General features: G+C 32.6%; 1 protein-coding gene across 4 annotated transcripts in view; it reads right to left on the reverse strand.

Moving 5' to 3' along the window:
- Positions 1 to 13233, reverse strand: part of LOC131436539 (peroxidasin) — a 416998-nt gene that overhangs the window by 153287 nt on the left and 250478 nt on the right. For all 4 annotated transcript variants that reach the window (XM_058605296.1, XM_058605295.1, XM_058605297.1 and 1 more), the window contains one exon: positions 10459 to 10644. In XM_058605296.1, the coding sequence (XP_058461279.1) occupies positions 10459 to 10644 (186 nt within the window). The remainder of the gene's footprint in view (positions 1 to 10458; positions 10645 to 13233) is intronic.

Here is a 13233-nt window from a genome sequence, read left to right on the forward strand (position 1 = left end):
TTTAGCGCGAAAAATGTAAGCGCATTTTGTATACTGTCGAGCCGCATCGTGCCAATTGTTGAAGGCATATAGAGTAACGGGTCCCTATTGCATCTCATTGGTAGGGACGTTACCTTAAAAACCAGATTTAGCCACCACAATCGCGATAGTGATTTCATATTTCTGCTTAATTCGCCTTACTCCACATTGGGAATTGTTTTACATGTATTGGAAATCAAACTAGTATTCAAAAACCCTTTAAAAGCACTTCTTATATGTTCACTACTCTGCTCATAATTTCATCTCAATGGATTTTTATTCATCCTATCGTTGGTCCTTTATTCATCCTATAAATTAACAATGGCGATAGCAATCAAAACAAAATATTGCACTACTACACTCTCAGGGTCAACATATCAGAATTCTTCTTATAAAAGGCCTAATACCAACTATGAGAAAATACACGATATTTTTAGAACCAGCTTGGAATCATTTCGACGTTTAAAAATTTTTGGATCTTTTTCGATACCTTTCTTTTTAAATTTAATATTTTACTGTAAAGTAAAATTGGTGAACTTTAAAAAAAAACAAAACAAGAATTGTTACTATTAAGGTATTAGCCCTTCTAAAAACAAAATAACTACATTAACAGCATTATGTTGATATATAGCGGAAAGAAACCAGTGCCACTAGATTTGTCACAATCTTTATTTGATTAGTATTCAACACGCTCTTTCTGGTAAAATTCGAAACCGAAACAGTTTTATTGAAATATTCATATCAATAATATAATTAAACTAATATCACGGATACCAAAAAAAATACTTGTTGATGATAATATGAAGAAAAACAATTTTATTTTGTAACATTATGAGATAACTTGGCAACTTTGCGAAACCAAATGAGATGAAAACAAAGCGTAATCAAGTGAACTAAGTGAAAAATTTTCATCTCATATTCTTGAAGACTTTATTGCTTGTCGGGTAATTTTTGAAGTTTTAATTCGTTAATTAAACAAGTGGCATGTTAACATTACTAATTAAGAAATCATCCAGCATGCAATAGTAGGGTTATTGTGCGAAATAGTGATCATGTTTTGAGACGAATCGATTAGTAGATATCCAGAAACTTGACGAACTGTAAATCTTGAGAAGAAAATGTGTCTAAAATTGAAAAGTGAGTTTGTTTTAAATGAAAAAAAAAACGATCATCGAAGAACTTAAAACCATTTTTTTTTTCAAAAGGAAAATGTGACAATAGCTTCAATAATCATTGTAACCAAGGATGGCTTTTATCGTATCAAAAAACACTCACCAGCAACTCTTCACACGATTGAATTAGTGTCATCAAAGAGACACGGATATCATCGCAACAACAAAAACCCGGTAAGGCTCATTTAACATAGAATAGACACCAGTGCGAGAGCGAATTTCTCTCGATGACATTTCTGAGAATCAAAGGTTAGCTCGCTGCTGTGGGGATTCTCTCTGAAGCAACAAACGGTCGCTTATTCTCGTTTCGCGATCCGATTCTGTATGGGCAGTGGATAATTGCGATAGAATCATTTTACTATTGCCGCTTATTCTAACTATGTGCATATAACATTTGTATAAGTTGTGTCTATGAAAATGTATGTGAATGCTCCACACAAGGGTTTTGAAATATTGCAACCTAGTATGAGAATCATCAAGTTGAATTATCGATTCGATTTTCTGCGATAATTGTCAACTTGCGATTCTCTCTTGGGAAATTCCACACAGCACCGTTCGTTACCAGACTGTAATTTTTTAGGAGCCGTGAAATACTCAGAGTATGAAGTGGAGCGATTCATGCATTGAGAGACTCGAGTTCTTGTAGCATCTTCTACCGGATTGAAAATGTTGTATACAATATAGATAGCAATATAGCAGCTTCTGTCAAATTTTCGGCAATCACCAACACTGATTGTAACACATTTCACAGTTTGGTTCAGGTACGTTGTAAGATACTATTCTAGTTCAAAGTAATGAGGTGAAGGGATGAGATGGAAATAGAAGCTCAGATGAAATAGGAAGCCGTTACCCTATGTAATGAAAAATAATACAATATCTAGAGAACTGATGAGAAAATCACTGAAAATGAAAATCAGTCAAAAAACAAATTGTTTATGAAAATCAATCTTTAACACTTAGGCTGTAAACCATTTCGCGGATTATTTTTACATTTAGTTAAAATTTAACAGTCGAGTTATTATTGTGTCGTTAGAAATAATCCCTCGAGAGCATGGTTACTTTTGACAGTTCTATTTTTGAGCTTTACTGAAAATTACTTCTGTGTAATTTCTTTTTATACTTTCAGTCAAAGAAAATACCTCAATAAAAAGTTTCAATATGTTGTCAAATGAAGTAAGTTTTTCTCGCAATTCTTCATACGTTTTCTGCATTGCAATTATTATACCACTTGTTACCAGTACTGTAAAACTTCATTCAATTCAATTGAAACCGAATGTGAAATACACTGACGATCTCTCTACTGCAGTAAACACTCTGACACACACACAACGTTTGCTGACGTACCGAACCGGCAGCATTCAGTTCTTCAATCGATTCTCTTTAAATGAAAGGTCAATTTAACCACCGTCAGTTGATCTCTTGAAGTAACAAAATATCTCTTTAAATAGTGTGAGAACGGCCTTGAAATGAGGTTTATGTAAACATTAGAATTGGTTCAAGATAATTTATGAAAGATGAACCAGATAGCTGAAATATCAATTACAGAATACACATAAATTAATTGTTTCCTCCTTCAGTTTTCATTGTTAGTACTTAACTCCATTTACAATTCTATTCATTCGAACTTGCTTACTACCAAGAGCGAAGACAATGAAGCAGCTAGACTACTTGACACTTGAAACTGAGCAAGCAAAACTTCGAATGACTAGGTACGATTATGCAACTGACGATGAATTCTGGGAGCTTCACTTGAAAATGGCAGCAAAAGTCAAATGAATTAGTAGGGATATGCTGACGGTCAGTGGCCACGAATTTCATTTTCATCTTATATTATTCGATAGAAAATGTAATTTTACCGCACTGCTTGTTACCATTTTGTTTTCAGTGCAAAATAAAACCTAAATAACTTTCCATCCGTCAAACTTTGAATTGGGCCGTTTTCCTTAAAACTGCTTAAGAAAAATTATTTCTGTTTCAGATTACACATTTGATTAGCAACACACACATTCCTATACGGATTTCCTCTTGCAGAAATTATTGCGATATAAAGATTTACGTACCTTCTATAAGTAAACCCGCAAAATAGGAAAATTTAAAACGCGAAAAGCAATGGATAAGGAATGTTGTCGTAAAACTATTTATTTTTTTTCCAGAAAACTGCTTTTATAACAGAAGTTTCATTTTGTGTAGCGCAATCTAATACAAATGCATTGAAGCAGTGTTGCTATCTTTTTTATCAGGGAAATAAAATCTACACTCATAAAATGTAAGCAATTTTCCATCAAACGTTGGTGAAAAATTGATCAAAACTGATATTTCATCCTAAAAGTCAGGCTTAACATTCATTTGAGAATAAATTATTGTTAAAAAAATTGTTTGAAATTCAATTGTGCAAGCCACTTTGATAAACTGGTTACACTGCATATATGAATACACATAGATCTATGACATACGTACCAAATAAAATGTACGTAATACACAAATTACCAACACAAGTTAACTTGGTTTACTCTTGATCCTTAATAGCATTAGCAAAGCTGTTGTCGGTGTTTCAATTTTAATATTACATTGTGTTTTATAATAACATTACTAGTGCAGAAATCAAACAATCAACCTTTGCACTATTACAGCTGAATAATGAATGTCGCGTATTGTGGTTTTATATCAGCTTTACAGTACGTAGGACTGAGATTTTAAGAATCATATGTAAACAAAGTTTACTTGTGTTGGTAATTTGTGTATTACGCATATTTTATTTGGTACACTCAGAAAAATCCTCACTTCAATACTACGTGAAACGGTATGTGATTTGTAGCCATATAACTGTTCTTGTAATACTTATGTGAAGTATAGGTGGCCGAGAATGAACTCATGAACTCTTAGTCCACATTTGAATGACGTAATCCCTACGTGACTTTGTGAAATTTACACGAAGTTCATTCAAATTGTACTGTAAAATTACTTTCATCTGAACTTAATTTTTACCAGAGTTTTACGTAATACTCAAATTATTTTCATGTAATTGTTACTAATTTCTATATTGAACATCTTTATAACGAATATATAGGTATTAAAAACTAATTAATTCATTCTACGGGTTGAGATGCATGTATTGTGATTGACGACAATTTTCGATGTACAGTTTTCTTAGAAGATTGATGTGCTGAAACACAATCTAGGGTATTTGTCTTTTGAACTGTAGAAAAGAAAAATTGAATTGTGTTTCAATTTCGTATTTTTGGTGCACAGATCTCACGTAATTCTGATTTGTCATGCAAAAAAGTTTTAGTTTTTGAGAGTTGGTTCCATAGAGTCATTGCGTAAACTCAATAAATGGTACATTTGCTTATAAATTTTACTTCTGCTTGGTACTAATATTAGACCTGAAAGTATAACAGAAATTAGCTAGACTTTATAACTTTCGATAAAACTAATGAGCAATTATTGATTAAGGTTTTTCAACAGACGCCATAATGCGAGCACAAAATGAACATATGGTTGACAAAATAAATTCAAATAAGTACGTGACACATAAAAAATATGTGACAGCAATAATTTTGACATATGGTTCATTTCATATTCAATTATGATCCGATGGTTATTAAGAAGATCACGTAAACTCCAATTACAAAGTTTTTTCACATAAGATATGGATTTTTTTAGTGTACGTGTATCATACACTCAAAATAATAATCATGTTATAGTTACGTGAAAAGTTATGTGAATATTTTCCACCCTACTTTTCACGTAGGTTTCAATGGACTGGTGTTTAAAAACTGTTTAATGCTTAATCCAGTAAAAGCTACGTGTTTCATAAGTAAAATATAATGTAATGCTCATATCACATTTACCTATCAGTTCATATAAAAGATACCAGAGAATTACTATTTTATATACTGGTTGAAGTCAAAAGAGAGATTTCAGATTTTATATTTTACTAGGAAATTAAAATTGCCATGAAAAATAAAACATTTATTTCAGAAAATTAGCATAGAATTTTAACGGCTGAAAAAAAAAACAACTAATAACGCCGTTGGATCTCGAATCGACAAGCCTCCAGAAATCTTTTTGTTGTCACTGTCATCCAACCGAAGCTGAAGTCGAGATCCGAGAACTCCCACAACACTACCGATGCAGGTTGAGTTCGCATTACATGGGTCCAGTGTCTCCAGCTTCATACCTATTCTGAACTCGTTTTTCGGTGGACTCACGCAGACACTCGGTTCAGTCGAACACATGTAAACCTTCAAACTGGAATGGCCCGGTCGATGTAGTAAAAAATTGTAATTAAATGACATTTCTCGCAAATATTTACACTACTCACACTTTGAGAGCCACTGTTCGCCATTTTCAAAATCCAGTTTTTCACACTGGAAATTCACGTAGATTGTTTGACGTTTGGTCAATTCACGTAAATCTTATGTGATGACTCTATTCATTTTAGGGGATGTTCGTATAACATTCAATTTCGTCACGTAAACCATTCAATTTGACATTTGAAACCAGTTTACGTGATTTTTCAAGTGAATCGAACGTGGATTTTTATTTGAGTGTAGATCTATGTATTTATAAAGGGAGTGCAACCAGTTTATTAAAGTGGCTTGAACGATTGAGTTTAAAACAATTTTTTAACAATAATTTATTCTCTAACGATTGTTAAGCCTGACTTTGTGGATGAGATATCAATTTTGATCAATTTTTCATGTTTGGTGTAAAATTGCTTACATTTTATGAGTTTAGCTTTAATTCCCTAATAAAAAGTTATCTACGGTGCTTCAATGCATTGTAGTGCATGTTAAAAAGCAGTTTTCCGAAAAAATAAATAGTTTTTCGATAAACTTCCATATCCATTGCGTTTCGCGTGTTAAATTAAAGGTTCCTATTTTTCAGGATTACTAAAAGAAGGTACATAAATCTTTATTTTGCTATAATTTCTGCAAGCGAAAATCCATATAGAAATGTGTTCGTTGCTAATCAAATGTGTTAGCGGAAGTAAGCTGAAACTGAAATAGATTTTCTCGAGCAGTTTTCGAAGAAACGGAGGAGTTTTAGACTAAGATTTTGGATTTCTTACTTTGCAATTCTAAGTAGAATGAACTGATTTGTTTTATTTCAACCAAATGGAAGATTTATTAATTAAAATCAGGAAAATATGCACAGGAATTTATTTTTACGCACACGTTGTTGACATCACTCATACGCTTGCAAAGTGTCTTGCTTCTTAACCGAAAATAGTGTAGTATTTTTCTAAAATTTTGGCATTAGTTGAGAAAAGCTACGCTGATGATGGTTTCACATCATAACAATATATAAAACAAACTGGCTGGGTTGGCTGAATCGTTAAATTTATGAGACTACGTGGAAAACAGTCGACACCCCCGAGAGGGTACATGGTACGTGAATGGTCTTCAACGATCGGTATAACGGTATAACACTTCACAGTAACTTATATGACATAAATTCATGGAACAAGTTGAAGACTTTGCAACGTGCATTATAACTGCTATGTAACCTGAAAACCGTAAGAGGCGGAGCTTGTGCGACTTACCAAGGGCTGCCAAACAACTTCTCAGTAAAGAATATTTGATTTGATGCAGCGCGCAAATCAGTTACAATAAGACAGAAAATATAAGTTTGTGTCAAGTTACAATTTGTTGATGTTTTTCCCATTCAATATTTACGACCAAAAATTGGCATCCGATAATAAGAGCTAAAATATAGAGTTCAATATTCTTTGAACTCACTATATCTACTCAAAATCTAAGTGTTATTCGATATTTATGGTGAAGTTGATCATTATACTGATTGAAAACGTGTGCGCCTTCGATATTTTAGGTTTCAGAACATCGGCATACAAAATAATATTCATATTTTTATTCCCGTAATATGAAATTTACAGCTAAAAAGTCGAAATACCAAAGTTAAAACGGTTGACCAATCGCAATAATTGCAATTTATTTCAAATTTGATGAATATTTCATTCCCTGGTCATAATGGTAGCCATTGGCATAAGTTTTTCCATGCATACACTGCCGTGACAAAGTGTAGAAATATTCTTTCTGGTAATGCGAATCTCTCCCAAAACGAAACAAGTTTGCTTCACCCATTTACGGGCAAAAAATTTGCGTCCTAGCGCATAGTTAACTTTAGCCAATTTTTTAAACTGAAGGATTTTTCTACTTATTCTACTTTTTTATTTAATATTATTGTCCGGGATAATGTACGGAAGCGTTCAACCGACACTGTAATTGTATTTCTTTGTTGCATCACAACGAATACGGTAACCGATATGAAATCATTACTTAACTTTGTCTTATAGTGTGCCACTTTTATATTGTCACATATTGTTACATATCGGTGACCAGTTGGCGACTAAAGCACGTCGTAAAAGTTAGATTACCGAAAAGTTACGTTGGAACTTATTGTAACTTGTTAAAACCGGGAATAAATAAACGATATAATAATAATAATAATAATATTGTAACTTAGTATGATGAGATGTCAATTCGTAACATTATTTTGACTCCATTGTCACCATCATAATACGACTTGTTTCGCCGTGTTCGTCATGCGACCATTATGCAGCATCTGTTTTGTTTTTATTTTTTGTGAACAAGTTACATGTGCCACTTGGGTTACATAAAAAAGGTGCAATTAGATTGCAAACAAGTTTTGTGAAAACACCAACTAAAAAAATATTTTTGTCTCGCTAATCTCCCTTTCGAATCACCGTGCATTGCAAAAAAACGCCCTAACCTCACACATATTTGTGCATGCTTCTGACGTTTGTTGTTACTGTTATTAATTATAATAGTTATTCGCTGCATGAAACTGCACGAATCGCGACCTCACTTTATTCTGGAAAATGTTTATTGTGTTCCACCTGTGGTACATAACTGCATAACATCAATTGTTATCGTGAATACATACAAATTCATTCATTTTCACAAAAAGTTTGAAAAGATAAAAAAAACTCTTGCCGTCTTGAAAACACTTACCAACTTTTAATGATTTGTGGGGATACATGAACCACTTTTTGTGGGGTTACATGAACCACTTTCGTCAATGCTGCTGGAGGTTTTCTACCATCTGCGATGGTATTTCCACGGGATAACTTCATTCCTAAAATGTTGAAAAACAGTGTGCCGAATACACTCGGCCTTGCAAATAGAACAGGATGCATAAATGCAGGATAGTTTTTAGAGGTGTTGAAGAATTTTATTAAATTTTCGAACGCGTTGAAAACAAATCTGAAATTATTAAATTTCGATAACCACGAAGGCCACCTGTACATTGGGATTTTTGGATTTAGCAAAGAAAAATGGCATTACTATTTTAACTTTACCACCACACACTTATCATAAGATGCAACCATTAGACAGAACTTCATTTACAGTTCATTTAAAACAGCTTACGACCATTCTCTGCATGCAGATCTTTGCAGCAACCATTTAGGGGAAGATGGGGTAAAACGCATCCCTGAGGCAAAATGCACCTCTTGCTTTTCTCAGAAGTTACTAATTTTTTGCACAGAAATATTCATGAAACAGAAAGTCTGTCATTACAGTAGAATACTATAAAATTTTGGTAGCAATAGTTCAATCATGTCTGGAAAAATCACCAAAATCATATATAATTTTTGGTCTTCGTTCCATAGTAATTTTCTGGAGTGAGGAAGATAATTTTGATTATGTAACCAACAGACTTCTTTCCCAATCCTTCGTTTGTCTAAAATTAGTTCTAATACAGACGATTTATTTGAAATTTTATGGATAAATCTTCAAAATTATCGTACCCATGCTTTTGAGGGCAAAATGACCTGAGTTGTGTGAGGCAAAATGCTTAAGAATTGGCTTACAAACGTTATGTATTAGTTATCAATTTAAAGAGTAATAGTAAGCAACCTTACATCTAGTAAATATTTCTTCCACGAAAATGCTAAAGCTTTGTTTAGATATTAAGAAGAAGCTTTATGATAGTGCATTTTGTCCCATTGTTGTCATGTGTTTTACTGCGTTGTTTTGACGGACGTTCACCTGTTGTTTAAGATTATCCTGCCTCTATGTTTAGATACTCCGCATAATTGAAAATGTATATTTCTCGTATTTGCTACTATCGGGCGTCATGCCCCGCATATATTTAAAAGGACAATTTTTGAAGGTTTCAAAAAATAAGACATTTCATGTATTTTTCAATGCATTCAGCGAGTGTTTGTTCGTAAATATGAGAAATAATGGTGGCGGAAGATCTATAGTTAAGATATAGCAACATTTCCCTAGGGGGTGCGTTGTATCCCATCTACCCCTACAATTTACAATTTTATAAAATCTGGATTTCAAAAGACAGGAATTTTTCCTTTTAATCCACAAACATTTTCTGTATCAGACTTTCTAGGAAGTAAATTTACCAACAGAAGCTTTTGCACCGAGAACATCGTCGAAAATTCTAACATTGTTGCTACAATTGATTCAATGCAGTCTGACATGATCTCTAACATTGACAATATCCCGTTGGCATCCATAGTGCAAAAAAAAGCAATAGAATGCTAAATAACTGTGGATTTCTACAAGGACAATCCCCGGAAAACATACGAGGGTTCCCATAGGCTAAACCAAGAAAGTGTAAAACTCGAGGAAAAAGTATTATCGCTACAGATTTGCAAACAAAGGCAGACAAAGTCATTTCATACGTTATACTAAAAAAATCTGATATTTATTTTTTATTTTTTAAAAAAAAAGACATGTTCAAAAATATAACAAAATTTTTTTTCATATAGTTCTATATATTTTTATTCTTTCCTTGAAGGTGGTTCAAGTATCCCCATGGGGTGGTTCAAGTATCCCCATGCATGGGGATACTTGAAGCATCTGACATAATATTGTAAAAAGCTGCTATTTATGTCAAAAAGCGAATTTACATTAATTGATTACATTGAATATCGAAAAGAAAGATTTGTTTCGAGTAATCGTAGGTGAAACATATTTTACCCCAAATAGTTTAAAAGATATAGCAATTAACAAAAAAAAAAAGTATTTCAAGTATCCCCACTCTCCCCTACTCGTGTTCATGCTTGACGGTTATCAGGAGTTGTTTACATTTTGAATCCAATATGCCACTGTTTAGCCATGTTCGAGTAAATCCTAATTGGATTTGTGCTTCACATTAGCTGATCAATATATAACAACCTTGTTTACAGTTACTGAATTAAAGGAATGCTATCGAGAGTCAATCAAAGAAAAAATCATCACTCGTTACCAATAAAACTTACCGTTGACGCGTATGGTGGCATTGACAGACACGTTTCCGATTGCGTTTCCGGCGTAGCAACTGTACATGCCTCCATCGTCCAGAGTTGCCACCGGTAGAATCAGTGACCCATTACCGAACAGTTTGATGCGTCCGTTCTGGATATTTTGGTTGTTGAATTTCCACATTATGCTCGGTGTTGGAGCACCTGCGAAAAAGGGAAGAGACGTGCAGAATTTAAACATATTCACACGTAGGAGGACTACGCCTATAACCGCAGGCAAAATTATAACAGACATAGTAAACTAAAACTAATGGACCCGGTATGTCACAAGCAATCTTTCATAATGTCTGACACAGCTTAAGCACATCGTAGCTCACTTGTTTTGACATGTTTGTATCAGGACAATGAATGTGAATTTAAGAGCTATTAAAGTGTATGAACATAAAATACTAGAACATATCAGACTTTGAATAATATTTTTAGAGTAATCCTTCAGCATTTAAGAACATCTATTAAGAGGAAGCAATTCCTGAAAGTCTTTCAGTTTGAGTTACATCTGCAGTTCCTGACTGTAAATTAAATTATTACTTCCATACTATATAATGCAAACGCTGAACACAACGGCTAGAATGAGTGGATTCAAAAGTGATACACTGAAATGAAACTCTTATGTATATTTATTAGATTTGTCATATGAATCATATGAAGAATATAATTTATAGAGGTTATATGGAAACTTATAATCTTTATTTAAAGTGTACGTTAAATCTAAATAGACGTTACCATAATGAAAGTTATAAGAATATCCCATATAATGTATATGGAAATCCGATGAAACCTAACTCGTTACATAATTTATATTCATTGGATGTGTCTTATGAATCGTACGCAGATGGTATTTCACAAAAGACATATGACAACTTATGACCTTTAATGTAACTCTACATAAAATCTAAACGATGTTCAATAAATTTTATAATTTCATAATCTTTATAATATTTAAAAATACCATATACAAGTTATGCGAAAAGTCGATAAAACTTAAGCTAATATAATTTTAATATTCATTACAATTTTCTATTAATCGCATGCTGATTATGTTTAATAAAAGTTATGTGAAAACTTATAATTTTCATTGGAAGCGTACATCAAATCTGCAACAAGGAAGAAAACGAGACACTGTTCTCTTGAGGTGAAGACAATAACAAGAAATAATATTTTAACTAGACATTTAATAGAGTTTGTTTTTACAAAACAAGAAAGAGTTATGTTCCGATATTCATCAACTGTTCCAGACAGTTTTTAGGAAGATCCGTTATTTTAAATCGCTGACAAGACAGCTCATTCAATTTCGCTCAAGGATATGCCCTAACGGATTATGAAATAAATATCTGGTACGTCTCATCACTCTGTCTGTCTAATAAGAGGATTTAGAATTTTTATTTATAGTTTCGGGATCCTACTTCTCCTTCGCAAATATCAGGAGGGGCTCCCTTACAAAACTAACGACTAGTATAGCTCAAATTCTCGATAAAAGAAGTAGTTTCCGATTCGTTGTGCATCTGATTCGTCTGGTAACAGTAAATATTCGATGAAATCAGCCAGTTCCAAAGAAGTAAGTATAGTTGAATTATGAAAATAAATTTTTATCATGAAACTCTTTACATACGGAAAATATAACAAAAAGTTTTTGATAAGACAATTATTTTTATTGTTGTTTTTGATTGCCACAATCACCATTATCCCAGTATTTTTTTTAATTTGAATCGAATATGTATCACTTATTCAATCAAATAGCAATCATTTGATCTATATATAACTGCTATAAAGAACTGGGGTGACCTCCATCAAAAGTTATATATAAATTTTATGAAACTAGTCATATGGTTTAGATAAACCTATCTATATTAATTCGAAGTGAATATAATATGCGCTCCATAAATTGTTCCAATGTATGTTGTGTGGATATTTAGTAATGGTTATAGGGCGCGCCAATAAATTTGACTCAAACTGGAAATTTCGTTCGTTATATGAACATCTTGTAAAAATAACGTTAGGAAGAGTTTTATGTTTCATAAGATTATCCTATATATTTGATATGATGTTGAATACACTTTGTAGCTATCATTGGAAATGCTAATAGTGAAATATCATTAGAATATCATATAATGTTAGAATGAAAATTTAGCTCAGTGTATGTACGAAATACACTGAAAGAAATCACCAGCCGCATTTTGAATGAAACTTCATTGAATGCGATAAATAACTGAGAATTCCCACTATTGAATGATAGAACATTCTGCATGATCATATGATTAATATTCAGTGAATTTTACTTCTTATATGTGTGATTATCATTCATATATTATATGACTGTCAGTTACGTTTGAAATGTTAGTGTACTGTGTGTTAATCATCATGAATCAGACTGAATGTATGTTACCATTTGTCATTTTAATTCCTGAGACTTTATTCCTAATCATGAATTATACAACAGTTCAAATAATTTTATGATGAACGAAAAATGAGTTTTATACACATTTTTTCCGATTCTCTCCCATCATTTATATGATTGGCATAAATATATAGAATTTGTAAGTTTGCTAGATTCGAAATGAATTTGTTATATGATATTCCCGTAACAAAAATCTTTCCATGCATGAATTCTTTTCATTTTGCAATTTTTCATACAATTTTGCCATTTTTCATTCAATAAACACAGAAGAATTTTTTTCTTCCGAAATTTGAATGAAACTTTGATAATTCGCAATGTTGAAGGCAAAATAACAGAGA

Source organism: Malaya genurostris, chromosome 3, assembly GCF_030247185.1.
Source record: "Malaya genurostris strain Urasoe2022 chromosome 3, Malgen_1.1, whole genome shotgun sequence".
Lineage (NCBI taxonomy): Eukaryota > Metazoa > Arthropoda > Insecta > Diptera > Culicidae > Malaya > Malaya genurostris.